General features: G+C 41.7%; 1 protein-coding gene across 1 annotated transcript in view; it reads right to left on the reverse strand.

Moving 5' to 3' along the window:
- The window catches only part of LOC126403067 (solute carrier family 12 member 5-like), a 63733-nt gene that overhangs the window by 10812 nt on the left and 27713 nt on the right, over positions 1–25208 (reverse strand). Inside the window, exons 2-23 of the mRNA XM_050065485.1 lie at positions 16790–16893; positions 16560–16700; positions 11322–11468; positions 8625–8679; positions 8400–8530; positions 7779–8026; positions 7485–7696; positions 7235–7402; positions 6485–6583; positions 6282–6339; positions 5178–5352; positions 3530–3648; positions 3299–3397; positions 2918–3037; positions 2648–2752; positions 2389–2557; positions 2097–2292; positions 1630–1799; positions 1345–1476; positions 1031–1138; positions 537–653; positions 76–278 (exon numbers count right to left, since the gene is read on the reverse strand). Coding sequence (XP_049921442.1) covers positions 76–278; positions 537–653; positions 1031–1138; positions 1345–1476; positions 1630–1799; positions 2097–2292; positions 2389–2557; positions 2648–2752; positions 2918–3037; positions 3299–3397; positions 3530–3648; positions 5178–5352; positions 6282–6339; positions 6485–6583; positions 7235–7402; positions 7485–7696; positions 7779–8026; positions 8400–8530; positions 8625–8679; positions 11322–11468; positions 16560–16700; positions 16790–16893 — 3076 coding nt within the window. The remainder of the gene's footprint in view (positions 1–75; positions 279–536; positions 654–1030; positions 1139–1344; positions 1477–1629; positions 1800–2096; positions 2293–2388; positions 2558–2647; positions 2753–2917; positions 3038–3298; positions 3398–3529; positions 3649–5177; positions 5353–6281; positions 6340–6484; positions 6584–7234; positions 7403–7484; positions 7697–7778; positions 8027–8399; positions 8531–8624; positions 8680–11321; positions 11469–16559; positions 16701–16789; positions 16894–25208) is intronic.

The raw sequence follows: 25208 nt of genomic DNA on the forward strand, positions 1-25208 counted from the left end.
GTGCTCCCGTGTGCATGTCATGTGTCAAATCTGCTTCCTGTGCTGGAAGCTGAGTAAAACTGGCAGGTCACTCACGGCTTCATGTTGAAGACGTCTTTGCCCAGCTCTGGTGTTGCTACTGAAAGGGTCTTCGCCTTGTCTGCACCCTTGTTGTCTGTCCGGGTCGCAGCGCCCCCTGCAGGCGCAGTTGGAGACGTGGGGCTTGTTGGGCTGGTTGGTGTGGAGGCGTTCTTACTGTGGATCAGCTGTACCTGTTTTGGGTTGGAGACAGCACCAGACTGAGAGACAGACACCGCGACGTGACAGTGAAGGAGAGAAAGGAGACACCTGTCAGTGTCGGTTAAACTCTGGAAGCCAGTGGGAAATCAGTGGGCAGTGAGTGAAAAGAATAAAACATTGTTGATCAAACATTACAGCACAAAAAGAAGATTCTTCCCGAGCTGGAACACAGAGAGACAGTAGGGGTGAAGAGAACAAAGACAGAGTCACTGCAGATAAATAAGTTATTCCTGCTAAAAGGGCCGTGGCAGCATTACCTCATCTTCAGGTTGTTCTGCTACGCTGGCTCCTTCATCAACGCTGTGCTGAGAGCGCAAGCCAGGTGGGTTTTTACGCCGAATGGACCCGCGGGATGAATCTGTAATACTCTGGATCTATAGTTATAAAAAAGTGAGGAAATAAATTAGAATCAATTTGTAATTTCCCTCCAGAACTCACTCTCTCTTCCCTCAGATCAGTGAAAACAAGTCCAGACAACAACAGCTTATTATAAACCAATTCCCTGCCCCAGAGCTGATATTTGGAGCACACAGAGTGATAATGAAAATGCCAACATTAATGTCGTGTTCTTCAGGGGCCAACACTGACTAAAATTCAGGTTTATCCACTCTGTTTAAATTGTTTAAAATGATACAAGTCTTGTGTTTCTGTCAAATTTGACAGAAATACAAATGAAACAAAACAAAAAAACCCAACAAAGTTCCCCTTACGATTTCTCCAGTTATGTGTAGTAGACACTTTTATGGTTTACCTCTCTCTCCATCTCATTCTTGGTCAGATGCATCTGTTTGAGGATCTGGGATCGTTGCTCCATTATCAGTGTCTTCTCATAGGTGTAGGCTGAGATGTCACCATCATGCTTTAAAGTAAAAAAACACATTATTCATTTATTATACAAGTACAATACTGAAGAAGAAGTTGAGTTATAAAAGAAAGATTAGAGTAAAAAAAACCACTCTGGGTTCATCTCAGAACACACAGCTACTTTATGAGTTCCGAAACATAAATCGGCTCCTGGCAGAGATTGTTTGTGAACTCAGATTAAGTGTCAGACAAGTCTCTCACCATCTCCACCACCTCCACGGCAGCGTCGATGCGCAGGTGATAGAGGAAGGTGATGAGGTCTTTCTTCATCTGGATACTATTGTCATCCATCTGAGCTACAGTGAAAATACGCATCTTGCACTTCCTCCACACCTGCGGGACAAAACAGGAACATTCACAGGTGATGAAACGTCATCAGTGTTATTTTTAACACTCTTCACTTGTGCTCATTAATTAGTTCAGTTATCAGAGTCATATTAAAACTTCTCAGATGTGAAGAATAATTCATGGTGTCATGTTTCTCACCTTATGTTGACGCAGCAGGAAGGGCAGGAGCATCAACATGCCTCCGTCATGGACAATCCACCACACGTCTATGTGGCCTTCAGTGAAGCGCTCTCCATTAGACGGGTAGCTGGAAATATTTTTAGGAACCAACAAGGCCATGCTGGCTACAGTCGTCTCTCTAACCACCTCTGCAGAGGGACAGAATGGATTTGATATAAAATATAATGAAGGGTCTGAGAAAGGGCTGCCCCTCTATTGTTTGCTTAAGTCAGCCCGTTAGACAGGAAGGGGCGATGCTTAATAAGACAAACATTTTTCTGGTGATGATGTTAATTACATATAAATAAAAACATCCATAAGGTCTAGAGCCTAAAATCATACTAGATTATTGAGGCGAATACTGATGTCAACATTTAAAAGTTAAGAAATCGATAAAGATGTATCAGCTAAGACATCTATTATTTTATCAGTGACTTCAGACTTACCAATAAAGTTCCTAAATTGCTGGTGGTACTCTGGCTGTTTCCAGTTTCGGGGCCAGCTGACCATCACAGTGTTGTGTTTCAGACCTCCCAGTCCTCCAACCTGGATCAGGTGGGACGTCCCATCTCTCAGATTGGAGGAGATGACCACCTGAGAGAAGCCCTTCACCTTCTCTGTCTCCATTAACTTACGCAGAGACTACAAATACACAGAGAGAGGAACACGGCTGTTGGATGTGGTTCATCCACTGAGTTTATATCACAAGTCAAAGTGAATGTGTTAAAGAGGACAGACCTGATCTGCCCGCTGTGCCTCAGTGTAGTTGTCGAGGAAGGTTCCTTGAACTGAGGTGCCGACGATGGTCAGACCCTTCCCTGCTTTCAGCTGATTGGTCAGAGAGAGCAGACGAGGCTGCTCTACGTTCTGCTCGGCATCCACGCTCACCAGAACCAGAATCTGAGGCCTGACAAAAAACAAAGCACCAAGTCACTGACTCATCTCATTAAGATTAAGACACTGTCACAGTTTAAGAGTTGAAGATGTGTGGACTGACCTCCAGTTCTTGGTGTGTGGCGGTCCTTCCTCCAGCCTCATGAGGGCGAAGCGTGCAGCACTGAGAGAGATACCACGTATCCCATCACCCCACTCCTTCTCCGCTCTGTGACACAGCACATTAATGGGTTGGCACAGGATTTATAAGTATATGCTCAATAGAATGTATGGTAAATAAAAACAAGCTCAATCCAGCACTGTCGTTAACCTACAACAGTAACCACTGGCAGAGTAACTGGATGTACTGCATGATGTCATGATGATTACTTACCCACAGAACTCAATGTATTTGTAGATGCAGGTGGCGATGCCCATGGCGATGATGGCGTAATACCAGGAACAGATGAACATGAGCGACAGGCACAGGCTCATACCCAGAAAAGACAGAGCCCTGCAGGAGACAGGACATCATGTGTTTGGTCTGAGAATTTCTGCCAGCTTCACACAGTTGACTGGAGCACAGCAATGACCTCAGCTTGTAAATTAATTTGTAATTAGTCTGTTGCTACTGTGGATTAACAGGTTTTAGCTTTCCATGGTAGTTCAGGTGCACACAGCGCTGGTTATTATCATCATCTCACAGGTGCAGAATTTGGGTCAAATTCAGAAATTGCAGCACGGGATATGCATGTTACATTTAACACAGACTCACCAGTGGTAGAACTTAAAGCGCGGCCTCCAGTTTGGTGTCCTCAGCAAAGTCTGCAGGGCACAGGCAAGATTGACAAACATGTAGCACATCAAGAAGAACCTGAGGAGAGAAAGAGAGAAGAGAGGAAGAGAAATACAGAATAAAAAGTTAGACAGACAGGATTGTAGTAACTACATTAGGCCTGCACAGCAATGGCCGTTAAGTGTGTGTGTGAGGTCACAATATACTCACATGGAGAGGATTGGTGCGACTGCATCCAGGGAGGCGATAATGATGCCAATCTCACAGATGCTAGCTGTGAGCAGAAGGGCCCAGGTGGGCTCCCCGTTGGCTTTGCCATGCCCAAACACCTGCAGCAACATACAAGAAGGCAGATTAGGGCTGGGCAACATGAAGATATTATTTCGTTATCGAGACATGAGACTATATATCATCTTCGGTTTTGGATATTGTTATATTGTGATATGGCATAAATGATGTTTGCCCACTCATTTTAAAGCCTGCATTACAGTAAAGTGATGTAAATTTATCAACGAACCAGACTTTTCTATTTGTTTTAATGCTTGTCTTAACCCACTTAGTTGTTATATCCACATTATTGATGATTATTAATCAAAAATCTCATTGTGTTACTGGAAAAAAGGTGAAAAGGTCAATAGTTGACCCTTGAATGGGATCAAGCACAACAATTTACTTACTGACTTGTATCACTGACAAAACAAGTTATATGTTTACATGATAAATAAATGTATTTTTATCACTAAAACATATCTCAGTGCCATCTGATACTCCCACCCTCCTGCAGGTATTGTGAAATGGTGGGTCCATCAACAGCAGGGGTCATACGCTGATGCCCAGAGCTCACAAGTGCCACCATTTTTGTGCAGAATAAGTACAACAAAGTTCATTCAACCATTTTCCCAAGATAAGATCTCATAAAAATCCAAGGTCCATCATCTCCATGGTCGTATTTACAAAGAGCTGAAGCTGCCCGTTCCATTGATAATATATTCATAAGGTCTTTTAACCAATGATCTATATTAAAACTATTTGATTTGTGTGATTTCCAATTCATCATAATGATACGCTTAACTGACATAAAAGCTGGAGCAATAGTGCCATGTGTAAGCTTCGACTTCGGGCCAAATAACACTCTGAAGTATTCAGTATTTGTGCACACTGGGGTCCCTGAACAATCCTGAAATTACTTAAATTAGGTATAACTGTAAAACTGAGAGTTGACAGCCATACACTCTTTACACTGTTTAAGTTCTGCACACAAGCTGACCAATATTTGATTAAAGTAGCCTCGAGATTAAATGAATAAATGAAGAAAAAAATGATTTGTTCACTCATGAATTGATCTTACGATTTAATACCTTGCAGTAATGTCTTCAGTGTTAGATTTTACTGCTCTCTAATCATTCATTGGAGGGCATTTTTTCAGCCCAGGAAACATATGCAATGTGACGACCTCTGCTTTTCAAAATGAGGTCTTAACATACAGTTGATATGGAACACGTGGAAATATGATAAATTGGATTATATTCAAAGGACGTATGAAACAAATAAAAACATCATAAAATTACACTAAATTGTGACGGAAATTATTTTTTTCTTTGCGAATATTTCCTAATGGCTGGCCTGCACACAATGAGTAAATTCAATTACATTTCATGGCAGCTTCTTGGATAATAAGTGCTTTACAAATATATTATGAGATTTTTATAATGGAATAAAGTGTTTCATGTTTATTTCTGCAGCCTCAAGCGACAGAAAATACACATGCCTCCACAAAAGTTCTCGCCCTCTGAGGTGTTTGAAACACTTTTTCTGCTTTCATGATAGAGAGGTATTTTAATACTAAGTGTGTGCTCACTCTCAGAAATGGGATGATGCCGTCTCGGGAGATGGCCTGTAAGAGACGTGGAGCTCCCGTCAGACTCTGGAGTCCCGCTCCGCAAGTGGAAAAGAAGGAGCCAAACACAATGACCCACGGAGATGGCCACGCCAGAGTCCCAATCACAAGGTTACCGTTGACCCCTTCACCAAACCTGAAGACAGAGGCGAAGACAAAACATTCAGAAGCTGTGATAACACATATTTACTCTTTCACCATTTATTCAAATAAACTAATACCTACGTAATGTTTTTAAACTGATATAAAATATATGACATATAAGCCACATTCACTTTAGTTATTGTAGCTATGGCATGTCAAGCTTCCACTGGCACACAGTTAATGATATGCAGTTTACAAAAGGAAGGTTGGATAAACCATTTGAAATTAGTTGGCTAACTTTGTAATTTTTTGGAACAATGGGTCTTTTATTTCAGACAGAGGTACACAAAAGCAGACCTCTCATTTCCTGCTGGCGACAGTGAATTTTGGCGCTTGCACAGCAGATATTTTGTGTACCAAAAGCACAGGTGAAACTGAGAACATTAACGATGGCTCAGTTCCATTAAATGTCGTAGTAAGCTTTTCTAATGAGCCAGCATGCACAATGCCAGGACCTCCTCTAAGTGGAATGCAGCCATCATTAATGTTAATTAAATACACCTGTGTTGTTCCGCTGATGTCAAGACAAAATGGCTGCCGTGAAAAAGGTCTGTTTTCTAGCATTTAACGTTAGCTAAATATGAGCCATAGCTAGCAAGCTAACCTTAATTAAGCTAACGTTAGCTTCAGGCGTTGATTGAAAACAGGCTGGTTTTGTGGATTTGGAGCTAAATGTTGTGCCTGGGGCACGTCATGTATTAATGATACTCATTAGGTTGAAAAAAGATATATGTTTCTTCCCTGTTCCAAAACCAAAATCAAACCCTGAAAAGTGTAGGGTTAGCTAGCTAGCTACTAAAGATATAGCCTACTGAATGTATACACATGCTGCTTTTGCTTTTTAATGATTATAACAGTGAAAAAAAGACCGACCCTGCTGTACAGGAACTAATGAAATTGACACCAGTCATCCTTACTTACTTGTCCCTCAGGACTACTCCTTCTATACAGGCACCAAACAGCACCACACAGGACATGTCTGGGGAAAAGCTGTTAAGAAATGTCTTGTTGGAAAAGTTTTATCCAAATATTACATATATGCAACCAGTATCTAAAAGTCATCATTAGCACTTTCAGATCTCCACAGTTTCTGTTGAATCGACCTTAGCCTCAGTGCAGGATACACACAGTAGATGTGGTGGTGATGGCTGCAATCGTGCCAATGGGGATTGACTTCTGAGCGTCACGCAGGTCTCCAGAGCGGTTGGAGCCCGCCATGATACCTGTAAGTGGAGCACAATGAAATAATTAGGAGTGTTATGCTTTCATACCTGCACGGGGATTTACTTCTTTCTCTAGGCCTATGTACACTGGAGTAAAATCACCTGTCAGTACGTTTACATGTGCAGTTAAGTCGAGCTAGGGTTACAGCTCGACTAGGCCATTTAATGGACTACTGTCCTTGTCCCTGTACACAACCACAGGAGGGAAATCGATTTATGTATAGTCTGACTCCGCTATGATAGGTGGCTTATTAGTCTTGCACCTGTTTGTAGTTGACCTATTACATCACAGACCAAACAATCGACAAACAAGTTAGCTACAGTTAGCGAGCGGCAAACTGCAACCATGGTGGATATCTTATAGCTCTGTACATGTCGTTGTCCAAAAATGCACAGCTCTGGAAATAGATTTCGCCATGTTGTTACCAGCTGCATAACTTTAATCAGACTAACATGTTAACATGTATTTTAAAAGTCTGGTTTTAGTTGGACTAACAATAAATCGATCTTCTCTCATTACTGTCACTGTCACATTACATGCAGTCATTTGATCTGTTGTTAATATAAAAATATAGATTAGGGCAGCTTTGAAGATCGTTTTAATAAGCATAATATCCTCTCTTCCCTCCAGACTTCTCTTCTGCTGCTCACCTGTGACAGATGGGAAGTATATTCCAACCAGCAGCGTGAAGAAGCTTGTGATGTCAGCCAGGACGTAGCGGTTGGAGTTGGATGTGGGAGTGTCTGGATCTGTGTCTGATGCGATCCCACGCTTCTCCAGGAACATCCCCTTCTCCAGGTAGTTACCAAACAGGTTCTCTAGAAGACAGAGGAACATTTACGTGAAGCATGTGATCAATCCTGATGACTGACAGAAGGTGTTATATAAGGCATCTCTTACCTGCCAGGATGCCACTAGTGACCCCTGGGATACCCTGTATCTCTGTGACGTTGTTGTTTGTAAAGTATTCGTCACACGTGGCATTGAGGTTGTCAGAATCACAGAAGGACCTCCACAGTTTGGTGGTGACGGTTTCGTTGTCTATTTCGATGACCTTTGCACAGACGTCATACGACCTAGAAAACAGCGTTCGGTTTCCCAGGAGGCAGACGCTGTAAAGAAAGCCAACACATTGTCGTCACACACTCGGATCATCACCAGAGACTCTGACCAGTGAATCAAAGAGTCACTTACGGGAACACAGGGGGCTCGATGGCGGTCTTGATGACTCCGGCATAAACGGCCACAATGGAGAGGATGACACAGGCCAGAAAGACCAGCGCCAGCTTGTTGACATATTTGACCCCCACAAACACCACCAGAGCCATGAAGCTCAGCACGAGGGTGCCGTACACCCGCATGTTGTTGAGGAGAGCTGCCTCTGCCTCAGGCCCCTCCAGACCCTCGATCTTAAAGATGGCTGCCTGGGGAACAATATAAATCTGAAAGAATGGAAAGATGGAGGGAGGCAGAGGAAGCAGAGAGAGGTGAACATGGTAAGGTGTAGTGGAGTATGGTGAAAAAAGGTAATGCAACAGTCGGCCGGTTAAGTGTTTTCAGGCCTTTAGAAACTACATTGACTGAAGGTTGGAGAGGGAGAAAAAGAATAAACGATAACATCTGGTGTGGCATCTTCTAAATCAAACCAGTGAGCCACCAGTCTGCACAATACCAGCATTAAGTGATTAGTTCCGCGTGTGCTTCTCCTGTCATGGCATGTTAAAATGTGTGAGGTGATAAAGGACTCTATATCAGGCTGTAAAGACGAAATATAAAACAACAGACATGAGTTATCTGATCATTGAGGAAACTTACCAGCAGGATCTCAATACAGCCCAGAATGTACATGGCGCCTGCAAAAGTGGTGCCTAAGTAGAAGCAGATCCCCACAGCTCCACCAAACTCGGGCCCCAGAGAGCGAGAGATCATGTAATATGAGCCTCCAGCTGTGAGACACAAACAAACAGAAGAGTCAGTGCATGCTCCTGTCACAAACACACACAAACAAACACTAATACATCCCCTTGGATATCCTCTCACCTGGCACGACTCCATTTGTTGCGATGGCACTCATGGAGATGGCTGTGAGCATTGTCTGAGAAAAAAAGAACCACAGCAACAGAGGAGGGTTACTGGTCTGTGAGAGGCAGCAGGTGGGCACCTCAACTTTAATATGGCCGACAGCAAGGCCATTAACGAACTGAGGGAGTGAGCAGAGGAAACATCCAGCAGCATGAGAGTCTGACTCATCTGGTCATGTTGAATTGTTGATGACTACACGGCTGGTTAGGCACAATACTGTCACTTCAGTCATACTCTCTGCTGCAGCCAAGAGGCAGAGGGGAACTGATAACATTTACTAAATACAAATACTCTTGTAAAGTACAAAAGTAAGGTACCTACACTCATTAGAAAATTTCATCCAATAGGTGATTTCATATAACCAGTTTTCACATTTCTACGTTGTCGTCTGTTCATATAGACTAACGTTTTGTATTTTAGAGTGCAGGATTTAGTGGCATCTAGCAGTGAGGTTGCAGAACTATACATGCATGTAGGAGATCTACAGTGACCAGCGTAAAAATGCAAATGGCCCTATCTAGAGCCAGCATTTGGTTTGCTCCCTCTGGGCTGCTGTACAAACAACATGGTGGACTCTGTGAAAGAGGACCCGAGCTATATGTCAACACATGATATATGTATACATATACATATTGATATATGATGAGGTCAGGTCTCACTCGACATTTGGTCATGGACTTTCCACGTCCACATACGACGTGCAAAGTACCCTGGGTGTGTTGGTTGGTGACGTTCTGGGACGCCGTGTCAAGTTCTGCCTGTTACATGCATTGTCTTCTTTCAAAATATACTTCTGTTTTCACAGGAAATTAAACGTTTACATACAGTCTCTTTCAAAATGAAAGCATTATGTCGATACAACAGGAATTGACGTTTTTTCCTTCAACAACTAATGCGCATGGTTTAGTTTAGGAAAAAAGAACAGGGTTTGGCTTTAGAATCTTACAGGACACGAACACTGTTCTCCAAAGTTGGTGTTTGTTTGACCCATTCAGCACAACTCCCACCCGCCCTACTCAGACTTACCCCGCCTTAACTTTTGTTCTTGTGCCGCCACGTTTCCCCCTGATGCCGCCGACCGCTGTTAAACTATAACGGCGACCAGTTGCATATCATGCCAATGTTAAAGAACAGCTTTTTCATCAGTGTCTGATGTCCCATGTCACTGCCCAAGCGCCAGATTTTGACAACTTTGGAGTGCGACTGGGTCGTATATGTAGATATAAACGGTTCATTCTAAGGTAGCACAAACACAACAATTCTTATCTTGAGGTGATTATAAATTACTGAAAACATTGTGAATACTTAATACCTTATCTATTGGAAGATGCTGTTAAATCCTGCACATTGCACCTTTAGGGGGAGACACTACAGGGTCATGGGATAAAACTTTTAACTAACAGATATCACCATGAAATTCCCCAGTTGAATAACTGGACCATCACATCATGAGAACCCACGACCGCTCATATTCATATCTCTTAAACTTTTGTAAACTCTAAATGGCCACTTTGGTCTGTTACTGTGTCAATCACCTCTTGTATCACCTGAAAATCTAATGTAGGACTGTTTTTTTGTTTCCACACATGTTTGTAAATGCTGGTGTACCCACCTGTCCTGCTTTAATACAAAATCTTATATATTGATATATGGGCAGCCTGTCTGTCTCAGAAAATAGTATCATCCAAGCTTTGGCCAAACCTGAGCTGAGCTCAGTCAGGTTTTCATGGAGAATGTGCGGCCACTGGCTCTCCAGCTTGTTTGTGGGTGCAGTTAATTGAATTTTGTCTTTTTTATATGAACCTGCATAATGTAGAGTTAGGTATTTCTTGTCTTTTTTTATATACATACATACATTATATACATATTTTATTTTTGTACATAGACGATTGTCTGTTTTTATGTGGTACGGTATGGACCTTCTTCTGTGTCCTTAATAAAGCCATTATTATAATAATTATTATTATTGCTTAAGAAACTATTTTTTGTATAATAAGTGTTCGGGAATAAAAAAGTTTAGATATGCAAATTTATGCATTATCTAATGAGATATGGACAAATTTACATTTCCAGAACTAAAATTTGCAGTAAAAAATCAATACAATAAATCTAAATGTATATCTTGGGTGTTTTTCCCTGCTCTAGTCTGAAAGAAGACATGCTATGGAAGCAAAATATCCCTAAATCACATAATTGACCGGTGCATGACCTGTTAGCTCCTGACTGTACTATTAACCTGTTAACCCCAAATGAGGTGGTTGTCGACGAAGCAGTAAAATGACAGGCTCCAGCAGGGATGAGGTGGCTGAGATGTTTTGGGTGTTAGTGGGTTTACTGGCAGACCACCTTATGCCAGTATATATGATGTCACTCTCAGTATCTGTGTAATGGAAATTATAATTATGTACCCTGCTATAAATTGTAACAGCCTGTCGTTGAATCGTATAGCACCTAAATTGGGTTAATGTGTTCTGAGGAACCACTTTAGATTGACATAATCTTGTGGGTGGATGTTTACAGCTCTTTTGTCGTCCTGCATTAGATTAAGCATGCATATTTTAATGTTACATCTGTTTTGTGAGTGGACCACACAGCAGTCAAGGTACAGAGAGCGGTCATAGTGCACAGGAAATACATGACAGCAGTTTCACTCACTGTGGAGCAGCACATGAAGACGATTATAAAGGAGCCAAAAACGCCTCCGATCCCAACCATCCAGGTCATCCGCAGGAAGAGGATAACCCCAAAAATGTTCTGGATGCACGGCAAGTACACACCCATCAGAGTGCCCAGCTGTGGAGCCTGAGAAACACAAACACGATGAGCGATTAGTCAAAGTCCTTGTGTCTTCACTCTCGCTGCATCTTACTTTCCATTTGAATGGATTAAAATGGGAGTCATAATCTGTCAGTGGTGCACTTTGTTGTTCAGTGTCTGTCTCCTTAAATCTGTTCTGCCTTTTAAATTCATGAAATGAGGTCCAGCTCCTCCATTAGAAAGACAGGGGTTTATTGTTTTCAAACGCAAAGAGACGGTAACCCTGCGGAGAAGAGGAAGACAAGCTCTTTGTTTAGCTGAAATTGATCTATTTCCTCAAAGAAACCTCTCTGCAGTGAAGTGGGAAGATAAATGTTTATTCTCCTTTTTTCCTCCTTATTTCTGTCAGTGAATCTGTCTGGCTAGCGGCAACAAATTCAACAGCTCAGTCATCAAAAGGGGAAAAAGACATTGTGCCTTTCAGCAAACCACGAATACATATGTATGCTTCATATGCATCATATTAATGTTTCTAAAGTAAATAATTCAGATTTACGTGTATATGAGCTGAGTTTGTCATCAGGAGGTGGAGGGGATGGTGGATTGCGTGATGCCTTGGCGAGAAGAAGGCTGCCAAGCTGCACACCACTATTCAAGACCAGCTGTGATTTTTACTACAGGGGTATTTTTTAAGGCGACGTCAGCACATTTCCAGTGGCGGTTGCGGTGACAAATCTTGGCATTTTAAGCCAGAACATGACTTTTTCCCAACCATAACCAAGTGTTTTTTATGCCTAAACCTAACCGCATGTTAACCACAGCAATGTTACAACATAAAATTGAAAATTAAAACACAAACAGAGGTTATTTTTAAACATATTTGCTACATATGAAATGTAAAAATGTAACATATCTGTGGTTGGTTGAAAGTGCCAAGATTTATTCTGGGCTGAATTCAAACAGTTTGCATACATCTCTCCATAGATTGCTATTTTGCTGCATGAATATCTGCCAAAGTGTAGAAGAAAATATAAATACCCACAACAAAGTGAGGATGAAGCAGTACATCTTTGGTGCCCTAGGTGAGCCCCCACCCCCTCAGTCATTCAGTCCTTACACTACCTTTGAACACAAATTCAATGATATACAGACCTGTGATTGAGTGAATGAACAAACATGACTGTCCCATTTTACCTGAACATGTCATCAGAATTAGGTAGTGTACTCCATGTGTTTGGAGGTCCAAAGTGTCAAAAATATTTTACTTAGCAACATATTTTCTTTATAGAAATATAGTAGAGATACATAACAAATTATAAAAGTAACACTTAAGGTAGTCTTAGAAATTTTAGGTGGTTTTCTTTCAAGATTATCTCCACTCTCACCCTTAAATTACACATTTCTTTACTTAAGTATCCGGTAACACTTCCCACTGGGAGGTAAAGGACAGAATATTTACATTTTTAACACCAGAAAACAAAATAATATATCACATTAAGTCTTTTCTCGTCCCTCTAACATCTGAAGAGTCCGGGAGTCCTTGTTTTAAATTCAGAGCACTCTGTGAGCAGATGTGTGTGACGAGAAGGAGCTGAAAGATGAACGGACAGATCAAAGTCACTGCTTGTGTTTTGTCCACGGGGCGGAAAAGCCGGTGAGAGTCGGATTGTGATGCTCTTGACTGCCCGTGCTGCAGGATCCTTCGGTTGACTCAGTCTGAGTAGCGTCTTCATAATTTGCTGACCCTCAGCTCCTCTGTCTGTGTCTTTCCCTGCAGACTTCATGTCTCAAATGAGTGCAAACGTGTATCAAGGTCATGTGCTGTTGTTTAATAAATCCTCCATATTAACATTTATCAGCAGCATAAAAATATGATATATAGATTATAACACACTAAAATGCAGTTGAATGCACCCATAAGGACATGTGTGTGTTTATTAAAGTCTCTACCTGCTATGAAGACATATTTTATATTCTTATCTGGGATTAACATGGCCTGTATTCTATATTATCTACAGCCTCCACTTATGGGTGGCCATAGTGTTCTAGTTAATGAGCACTGACTCTACATCTGCCTACAACTACATTTTAATTAAACCATTTATTACGTGTTAATACACTTCCCATAAAATCTAAGTAGAATGACATAAAGTGAGGTGTTACCCTGATGGGAATAAAACTGTCCCGTAAACAGGTACAAAATATGATGGAACAGCTGCTCTCTATGTAGCATGAATAGTTACTACCAGTTGCATCATATATCCAGTGTTGGAAACCTGAAGTGGACGAGTGATTCAACTTCAGAGCTGGCACGAAGGAGACAAACAGCTTCACTGAAACAAGCCGGAAGCTGAATAATTCAAACATCCAGAATCCATTATTACAACCAGTCAATCACTGAGGGCAGCGGTGTTGGCTGAGCCTCAACTAATGAGCTCACCACTTGCAGGTGTCTGATCTCAGGTCACTGCCTGCAGCGCTCCTTATGTGGGAACACAGCAACTCTCAGCCATGAGACTGCTACCCTGTACATTTGAAGGTTGTAAAATAAAAAGAACACAAAATATAAAACACCTGAAAATGTCTGCTGCATCTCCTGCCGCACAGACCGCGACAGATTGTGATGGATGTGGCCTGTTGTACCGTAATTACCTCCACTGAGGTGGTTTTGTTTTGGCTTCAGTTTGTTTGTTGGTTTGTGAGTAGGATAATGGAAAAACTTTTCATGAGGCTTGGTGGGAAGGTGAAGAACCCATTAAGTTTTGGAGCAGATCCTAATCACAGGGTGGATACACAAATTATTGTTCACTCTTGTTAACACTGCAACATAAAGCATCTGGCCATAGCGGAATAAATGCCATACATCTTAAAATCCAGTAGATGGTAGTAAAGTTCAACAGTGACCAAACCCGACTGTAGAATGACACGATGATGACTCCCGAACAAAATCCACATTCATGACCCTCTGGGGCAGCCTAAACATGTAATTGCTTAAACTTCATACAGAAAGCAGCTGTTATGAGCATTCAGGGACAAACAGTGGTTTCATAGGAGAACTTGTACTATTGTAACAACGCCTTTTTTTCCTCAAGGTCGTCTGCAAGAACTCCGCCAGAGATACTGAGGAAAAATGTTTGAACTTTACGCTTCATGAGAAAAAACAATAACACTGACCATTAAGTCTGTGCTTATGGACTTCAACCATGTGTTATTGTGAACTACTAATAGTTATGGAAATATATCTTGACAAATATAGTGGTTGCATTTGCAGATTTGCATTTTATAGAAGACTGAACTGTTGGCTTTGGCAGAGGTCTGTGCTCTTCTAGTCAGAAATGGGATTCAGCTTGTTATGGATCTTTGTATTGATGGCTTTACTGAGCACTCATAAAAAACAACAACGTACTGTCATTAATTTCCCTGTCTATTTATATTTTTAATGTATTGTTTGGAGGGATTTTATTGAGAAAGGGAGATGGATTTAAAAGAACAGAAATACTCTGTTTCCCGTCTGCTGTGATACTTTTTTGACAATTTTACATACAGTATTAACAAACAATAAGCAAGATGTATTTTGGGGTCTGGTAGTATCAGTTTTCATTTGGCTCACTGGAAGTCAACAATTGTTGAGGAGTAAAACACAGAGAGGATTCAGGTTATTGTCTTTTGATCCACTGAACGAATGCAGAAATAACAGACCCAACATAAACCCTGATGAGCGCCACTAGGAGGAGGAAACAAAAGTGAAGTGGCAGGTGTCAAAAACACAATTTGAAGGCCTTGAAATTAAAACCAACAACTATTGGTTAAAGAAGGCAAAATTCACAAATCACAAAATTCAAACTTGGCCCCTCCTCCTTGGCTCAGCGGGGCCGAGAGGCGCAAAGGAGTGAATGAATAGAGGGTGCAGTGTTAACGAGGACAGCAGTGAATTGGAGAGATAAAACATTATTTTCTGATTGCGTCATGGTGGAAATGTTGTAAAGCACAAATTAACACACTCACACCTTCGCACAACCCTGCAGGAAGGTGCTGCATTACTGGATTCTGTGTGAACGGCATGCTTCATCCTGTCCGCTTGGCTTCTCTGCTGTGTGTGTGTGTGTGTGTGTGTGTGTGTTTGTCTTAACCTCGCCCCTGATCAAACAGACACCCAGACCTGCATTTTGCATTTACAGAGCAGAGGAGAGAGACCGAGACAGCGATGTAACCTGGTTGCTACATCTGTATGGAGTCCTGACCTCGTGCTGCAATTGGCTGGGGGCTACACACCCAGAAATGAACAAACCAGGACAGGTTCTCTGCAGATACAGACACTGCTAGTCATTCATAAGAAATTACTGAGAGGGATTACTTTTGGGTGGGTCTATATATGTTGTTTCTAAGGAAAATCCTGCATAGTCTTTAATACAGGCTAAATTCCCCATATTCTCTCTGGAGATCAGGATTGTTCTCTGAAAACAAGCATCAGAAAGTACCGAGTTTAATCCATCAATAACGTGAGAGCTCCACAGTAAACGTCCTGTGAAAACACCATGTAGTTCTCAAGGTTTGCTTCGTCAAAAGTTTGTCAATGTTCTTTGTGCTGGTTTTCATTTCAGCCGCTGACAGATCTCTTCCTCCCCAGAGGTTGGTTGATATGCATCAAATCAAAAGCTGCATTCTGGCGAAGTCTAATATGTTCTGAATGCTAGCAGTGCAAATGACAGGATGCATACCAAAACAATAATGGAGGAAATTGAATTAAAAAAAAACAGTGACAGCTCACAAAACAAAGACAAAGCAATTCATCATTTGCAGTAAAACTTTTTTTTTTTGTTTTGTTTTGGGAAGTAGTCAAATTGACAGTAGGTTCAGTGGTGGAGCGTTGCGTGCAGCTGTTGTTTTCCTTTTGACAAAAAACACATTTTAAACTGTCAAATTGTCAACAATAATTAAAAGCATATAATTTATACTGCTTATACTATGAGAAGAGTGTATTGATTTGGAATAAACGGACCTTTCACACATAAATATCAAAGAATACGCATAAGCTTTTGCTCTCTGGTGTCTAGTAGTTGTTTCATTTTTTTGCTCTTGTGGTTCAGATAGCTGCAGGGCGGATATGGACGGATCAAACACAGTGCAGTTCTCTACCTTGACAGGTTTCTTTGACGGACGTGCTCCCTCCTCGTTATTCTCGGCCTCTTCGTGCTCTTTGCTGCCAGTCGGCAGGTTGGAGTAGTTGGCCAGACTGCTGAGCAGAGAGGAAACCATTGGGCTGGTATCCATCTCCTCCTGCAACACACAGGCAGAAACCCCCCAGACACATTAGAGATCTATCGCTGATATGAATTCCTGTTTGGGGTTGTGCAAACTGTCTTCACCTCAAACAGAGCCATATTCTTGCCGTCATACTGCTGGCTCTTGTCCGCGATGCTGGCTGCACTGCTGTTGATGAAAGGACTGCTCTCTTTGGGGTTCCCATCACCTGAAACACAGAAAATCAGCAGATTTAACGCTGAATGGTCTTCACCGCTTCACACAGACATTATGTAATTAGGTTGACAGCTAAATTAATAGCAGATTGCTAATAAATCAAAATAGTGTGTTGACAGTTTCCAGCATTTGGGATTTACTGAATACTGTACAGAGTTGTAGAATCTTTACTGGAACAGGAAAAACTCAAATTAGATGGACCAGTGGAGGATTTCATTTGGTTTTCTGCAGGCTGCCAATTTCTAAGGTCAAGACTTAAAACACAATATTGGGAAATGGTAAAAGGACTCGTGTTTGTCCATACAAGGTGCCACCTGCTAGTCAGTTAAACATTTATACAGATTCAGTTTCTTGCCCAAGGACACTTAAGCATGTGGGCCGAAGGAGCTGGGGACTGAACCACAGATCTTTAAATTGGTGGATGATCCACTCTACCTCCTAAGCCACAGTTGGAAAAATATTTAAGGGCCAGAGGTTTTGGTATGAAACCAATTTGTTTTCCAGTTATGTTTTATGGAATATGGATATTGTGGGAAAAAAAGAAATTAAGTTGTCAGTGAACATTTAGCAGAAACTTTTAGTGTGCAACTTGACAAATGTGTTGATTAACAACCTTTCCACGTTTGTGAATAAACACCCTTTCAGGTAACATATCAGTAACGCTTGCAGGACTAACTTTTGTCTCATTTCTTAAAAAAAAAAAAAAAGCCCACAACTAAGCACTTGCACTTTATCGCTTTGGACAAAGGTGTCTGCCAAGTGAATGTCACAGAATATAAATGACCTAGAGTTGTCTTGCTTTGGTCCGAGTCAGGAACTACTTGGCAGCATTTACAAGCAGACCAGATAAAATGCCTTGCATAAGAAAGCTGCTCTTGATTGGTCAGAATTAAACGAAACGTTGAAGAAGAGTACACCTGTAAGATAAATGTGACACTTTCTAATGTCACAATGGAGGGACAACTACGCAGGTTGATTTTAGCGCTGCTCATCGTGGACTATATTGCTGTCATTGTTCATTTTGGTCAGACCATACAGTTTGAAAACGAGGCGCAGCTCCAACTAGAAAACAATGTTTTGATGCATTGGATGTGCTGAATGTGTGTAAGGCAGTACAGGAGGAGGTGCACATTAATAATCCTCTGGGACTGTAACATGCTTGTGTTTAACCCAAACAATGTGTCATGGGACCACCTTTTCAATGAGGTCTCAGTCTGGTTGTTTTGTTGCTCACCTGAGTGCCACTGCTGTGTTCACACCTGCCCAAATGAACCGTGCTTAGGGGGCAAACGAACTGTTGAATGAATATTGTTGATCTTTTCATCATCATAGAAATTCATGCAAGATTAAGAGTAAAGTGCTGAATTTCGGGACCTCAACTGACCCTTCACTAAGCTCCACCTCTTTGTCATTAGCCTCAGATACCAAAGACAGTGGATAAACCAAGACGGTCCACTGCGAGTCAGTTTCCTGTATCAGTGTCACGTGGGGTTCGTGACCACCACGCCCCTTTAGGAGACTAACAGCAGGTCCTGAGTCCATTGACTTCAGTGGGAGAAATGAACGTGATTACAGATTATGGCCGATTCTTTCGCCCCATAGTCATGGAAGCAGATATTGGACCCATTTATCACAAGCCACATATCTTCAGAACATTCCGGCACCAAAATGGCAAATTTCAGACGGACAAATCAGGAGAAAATTTACTTTGTTCAAGACCTGTCTCTGTCTCAACAACACACTCTCGCGAGATCTGGCAACAGATATCTCCTCTCTGGTGCTGAAATCAGTGCAGTTTCACCAAAGATACTGGATTAAAAAAATATTTTTTTCCAGCGGATGTCTTAGTTACAACATGATTGAGCTAGCAAAGCAGTTTTGTGTTGCCAGGGCTTGACGCTAACTTTTTTCCCAAGGAGCACATGTGCTCCTAAGTTGAAAAAGAAAGGAGCGCACAAAGAACTTTAGGGGCACAAATAGACATTTACAAGCAAAATTATTTAATGAATTTGTATACAAAATGTACAGAAAGGTAAAAATTATTTAATGAATTTGTATACAAAATGTACAGAAAGGTAAAATCATCAGGTTTTGAAAAAGTATTGCAATTAAATTTTGTCTTTAATGTTATTATCTTATATATATATTATCTTTGCAATATGATTATCTTATATAATGTTATTATCTTATATATATTATCTTTGCAATATGATTATTTTATATAATGTTATTACTATCCTAAAACATTCTCCAGGTCCTCTGAAACTCTGCAGGACTTAAGCCTCTTTCACACAGAGCGCGATTTTCGCAGCGCCCACCGCAGGGTAGGGCGCAGAGCAAGCGGAGAGCAAGGCGCGCAAGACAGGATTTGAGGGAGTACAGGCTCGTTCAGGAGCTACAGCTCCATGGTGACCGCTTCCGGGTCTACTTCAGGCTCTTCTCTGCTATTGGACGCGCCAAGGTGGTGTCACAGCGTGTTGCGGTGAAATTAAAAAAAACCTCTAGCGCGCCGCTCAGCTCGGCGGCAGAGCGGCGCGAATGGTCCCTAACTGCGGGGAGAACGAAGCAGGCTTCTCCTCCAGACTTTGACTTATTTCCACGCTGCCGACAGTGGGACTTATATTCATTGTGCCGACAGTGGCTTGGAAAACCGCCCATAATCGTGTCACATGGGGAAGAGGGAAGAGGGAAGGCGGCTGGAATTCCTCCATTTGCGGTTAGATTATCATGTTTTTTTATTGACAAAAATATAGGCTGCTTCGGCTGTTTTTTTATGCGCACATGTGCCCCTAAATATTTTTTACAGTTCGCACACACCTATTTTTAGTCGCAAATGCGAGTGAAACGCTCGCACCGTCGAGCCCTGGTTGCTATGTGTAGTATTTATTCAGTTTTGGGAAATCACAATGTCGAGAAAGCATCAGTGGCTGCAGCTGACAGGGACAGCTAACAGCAGCAGCAAAGCTAACATCAGGACGTCATCTGTTAAAAGCCTCCCGTTGTCGCATACGACACAAAACTACTCCAGTTAGCTCAATCATGTTGTAACTAAGACATCCGCTGGAAAAAATATTTTTTCACGGACTGTTTATTTATCTATTTAGCTTGTGGCCAGTAAGGGTACACACATGTTAACAGAAGCGAGGTTGGGGATACTCGTCTTTGATTGGCGGTTCTCCATCGTGTTTGATTGGGGTACGGGGGACAACACCCATTTAGGAGACCGGAAATGTATACCATTTCATACAATGGGAGTATATTGTAGGTGGGCCATCTTGTAGTAATCCAGTATCTTTGCTGATACTCAGAGCCACCATGGAGCCCACTTTTATTAACTGCACCTTGACAGACAAACTGCTTCAGCCAATCAGTGTAACAAAACACTGGGTAACATCTTCATCAACAATGGAGCCAGATGACAAATCAAGCTTTTGCCAAATGTAGTCGGAAGAAACTCTTGTTTAATTACTTTTATTGACCCTATTTATGCAATAACTTCACTTACTATATATTTCCCTCCAAACTTTTCAGGTAACAAGTATCACTATTACATGTGCCTCAGACACAATGTTTACCTCGACATCCACAAAACCAGCCTAAAAAAGGATGAAAATCTGAAATGATTGTATTTCATCCTAACAGGAATCAATGGAGCACAGCCTTGTTGTTGTCGGACCCTGACTTACCAGTCTGCGCTAAACGGCGGGACTTAACTAAGAGTCAACAACAAGATCAACAGCGCTAATATAAATAAATAAATCACTGATACAAATGAAGCTCTGGCAAAAGTTCAGTCAGGAAGACAATACTGCTCATGCTCTGGCTGTAAGTTTCTTTCTCACCCTGCCATTCACACTTACTCACTATCTCTGCGTCTGGGGCTGTCAAGTGAGTCATTAGCTGTTCTTCAGCTGATTCACAATCAACCAATAGCACAATGACACACCATTTTAAATATGGTTCCTGCTGCAGTCTTGCACACCCTTCACCTCCCCATCACCACCTAGTCTAAAGGGAATCATCAGCCTCATCTGCCTCAGCAGTCAGCAGCCTCAGAGTCATCAGCCACCACCACCACCACCAGTGTCTACACTCTATGAAGGGGGGCGACAATATCACTGTAAAAAAACAAAATCAATATGTCAGCAAACAAAAATTGTTTTAGTTTGCCAGCATCTTAAAAACAACAGCATTTAAAAGTCTGCACAAGTTGTGAAAAGAGCCACACTCTGCAGCTCCTGGTCAGAGAGAGCAACACAATCAAGTCGTCTCTTTCCGTCCCCCAAGCCGCAGCAGTATTATACACTAATCTTTAGAGCAGAGAGGAGAGTCAAATGCCTGCCAAACTGCTCTCACGCAGCACATAAGCCTTTGAACGATGGACTGCTGTCCCAAAGACGCGCTGCCGGTCAAATTGGATTAGACAGCATTTCAGTTCATGCCATTTTTGAGTTTGCATGAAGGATTAGAGCTTTTATCAGCTTTCTATCAATACCTGAGCACAACACACTCAAAACACCCCAACGCTGTACGCCACTCACCTCTGGATGTTCTCATTAGTGATGTGAGAAGACCAATAAAATTCAAAAAGACAAATGTAATCTTCATTTTTTTTTGTTGAAGCACCATAAAAACAAGACAGTAATGAAGACCTGACCACTCAAACTGCATTTTATAACATTAAGACTGACAGCAGGTATTTTATTTCTACTCTCAGTTGCAGTTCAGATGATGTTGAAGCCAACCACCTGAATATTCTGTAATCCACCCTGATTTTTAAATCTGCATTTAAAGCTCATTTTAGCTCTTGGCTTAGAGTGAAATCAGCTTTAAAAACCATGTTTTACCAAATGCCTTTGTGTGTTCGTGTGTGTGTGTGTGTGTGTGTGTGTGTGTGTGTGTGTGTGTGTGTGAGGACTTTTCTCTATGCATCTAAGTATTGTATGTATTCCTGACATATTTTGCACAGTATAACTTGTTTAGATTCCTGAGAATATTGATGAGAGTTTTGTCTTGCTTTGGTGGAATGTTTTGTTTGGTCTCCTGGGGAAAAATACACAAAAAACACCCATGTGTACATGATCAATGCTATTGTAATAAAGGCTAAATTCCATATCCATACATGTAAACTCACAGGTAAGAAACCATGCTGTGTTTCCTTTACCATGACAATACAATCACTCAATTCCAGTGGTTTCTTACTGGTGGGTCACGGTCCAAAAGTGGGTTGCGGGTCCATTCTGAATGGACCACAAGTGAGTTGGGAATGTGTCAAGTTTGTGAAAAACATACTTTATTTTGAAGTACAGTGGACAGCTACTTAACAGAGACAGTAAACTAGCTCGGCAACATGGCCAAGTATGATGCTGAATGTTTTAAACTGTGTGGACCTTGTACTAATGACCAAGGACAAATCTGGACCCCGTAGCGAGCCATACTCACTTTGAAGTCATCAAAATCAGGTGCTTGGCCAGTGATTTGCGGCATCAGAAACCACAGAAAAAAGGCGTCCTTTAACATTGGCATGAAACATGGCTGGTTGCTGGTATAGTGTAACAGCGCCCAAAGGCATCAGGGGGAAACGCGGCTGGACAAGGACGAAAGTTAAGGCGGCGAAAGTCCAACTGGTGAGGTCGGAGTGAGAATGTATTGGTATAGCTGGACCAGTTTGGAACCATTACTCCAAAACAAAAGCATTAAAACTGTACCAGCCTGTACTGTGTTAAAACATGGACATGTTTTGTACTCGTATGATGTCTTCAGAGAGATAAATCGAGGGCCTATCTCTTAAAATGGGTTTGCTGGTACACACACTTAAAAATCTAAGATGCTAGATTATAAGAAAGACAGGTTTGGAAAAAATGGTTGGGCATTACCAGGTTACGTACTTCACATAATGTGGTGATGTACCTCAAACCTCAAACCAGTGGTTCCCAACTGGTCCAGTCACAGGGTCTAGATTTCTCTTAAGTCATTAGTTCAAGTTCCACACAGGGTAATACATTCTATGTCATACTTGCATTTGAACATGTCAAGCTTGTTTGCCGTCTCTGTTAAGTAGCTGTCTGTTAGTCACTCACTCTACAGCAGGAAACAGCACTTAAGAGTAAAAGCTTTGTGCCAGAAATTCACTGTACTTAAAAAAAAAGTGTGTTTTTTACAAACTTGACATATCCGCGAGTCACTTGCGGTCCATTCAGAATAGACTTCTGGCCCACTTTTGGACCAAGACCCACCAGGTGGGAACCACTGCTTTAAACTAACTCAAAGTTCACTTGGTTTTACATGGGACACAAATAATGGGCTCCTGCAGGAAAGTCCTGTGTTTGTTTGAACCTTCCACCACCCCCACCATCCTTGTTGAACAGACTTTTGCTTTTTATACTGCTTCCTTCTTTACTCCTGTTAGAACATTTCTCACATGATTGCAGCCTTCATGATTACATGGGTTATATACATATTGTGGTGTTATAAAGTTATGAAGAATCATTATGTAACCTTTTAAAGTAATGAGTTCTAGTTTTAACAATAATTTTGTTTGTTAATTTATATATTTTACACACTTATTCACATGATAATCTATCTCATAATGTCTTTTTTATTTATAGTATGTTGAACATTTGGAGCTGTGCAGCAGAGGAGGCAGATCAGCTGAACCAAACACTTCACAGTCTGGTTCCAACCTCTGTTTTCTGCCTCCTGACCCTCAATGAGCTGCTAAAACATTTTCATGTCTCTCACGCATTGAAGCTGCGTGTCAGAGTCAACGAATAAGCAGTGATGGATTCTTGCTGGCGGCTCTGAGATGTTACCCCTGGGATGTGTGTGTGTGTGTGTGTTGTTTAATAAAATGTGAGAACAGAAAAACACTGTTGTGTTTTTCTGTTCTCACATTAGAAACTGCATCCTTCACTGCAATCAGTGAGTGACCATGGAGTGTAACTGACGTCACTACAGTAAAGGGTCATGCTGCAACATGGCGATGTTTATGTTTATGTTTGATAAGAACTCCATATTTCTTTGAGAACACATACTGTTCTGCTTTCACAGAGGGTGGTCCAAGATAATTTATGAAATAACTCTACCCTCTCTGGGTGTCAGCTAGAGACACACAATGCACCCTTTAGTGTCTGCATGAGACGGGCTATCAGTCAACTCCAATGTTAACCAGCACGCAACATTATTAGACAATCAGAGCAATGGACGTGGTGTAAACAACAAGAGAGTCTGCTCAGGGAAGGTGGGAAGAGAGGTGGATGGGTCCAACAAGGACAGGACTTTGACCCAGGAGACTGGTGTCCGTGTCCCATGTGAAACTAAAAGTCAGCGCTGAGTTATTTTGTCACATCAGTCATTAGTCACATGGGTCAAGCCAACAACCATGATCTTTTCCAAACCTTCACCAAGGAGTTTTGTTGCCTAAACCTAACTGCTGACCACCTGCATCAAGATACAAAGCAAAAGGCCCTGACGTGGCTATAATGATGCTGTGGGCTTCTGCATAAGCATCAAAATATGATGAGTAGGGATGAGATTATGTTAAACACTTGATTGTGTCACAGCTCAGGGTTCTTAGGTTATGTTTTTATTTCATTCATTCATGTTGTTTCCTGTTTTTGAATGTGAATGACATCAGCTGACAGGAAGTGAACATGGACCCAAGCTGTTTCGCAGCAATGCAATTCCAGTGTGACGGTCTATAGACTGACTCGCTGTGATGTCACGCTAACAACAACAAACACTGCTTTTATTTAATTCATTCATGCTGTTTCCTGTTTTACTTTGAAACTCACATCTCCTCTCGTCTCAGATCACTTCACTTCCTGCCCCTGTGTGTTTTCCCTCCCTTTTGATGACTCCACCTGTGTCTGATTGTCTCTCCCGCACTGATAAGCCTCACCTGTGTCTCGTTATCTTTCCACTCACCAGACTATTGAGTGTGTGTCTTGTTTTCTATCAATGCCAGTTCATCTTAGCTCCTTGTGTGTCTAGTGTTCCAGCCTTTTGTTTCCCTGTGTTCTTTTCTTTTTTTTTTGGATTCAGCATGTTGATTGACTCTGCCTCTGCCTCATCCCTGTTGGATTTGTTTGTCTCCACTGATTGTCCTTCTTTTGACCAGTAAAGACTGTATTTTAGATGAAACTGTCTCCAGAGTCGTGTGTTTGAGTCCACCCTCACCTGGTTCAACCGCATGTCAAAGTATTCTCAGGCAAGATACTGAACCCCAAATTGCCCCTGATGGCTGTTCCACCGGTGTGTGAATGGTTACTGAGTAGCAGGTGGAACCATGTATGGTAGCCTCAGCCA

Source organism: Epinephelus moara, chromosome 16, assembly GCF_006386435.1.
Source record: "Epinephelus moara isolate mb chromosome 16, YSFRI_EMoa_1.0, whole genome shotgun sequence".
Lineage (NCBI taxonomy): Eukaryota > Metazoa > Chordata > Actinopteri > Perciformes > Serranidae > Epinephelus > Epinephelus moara.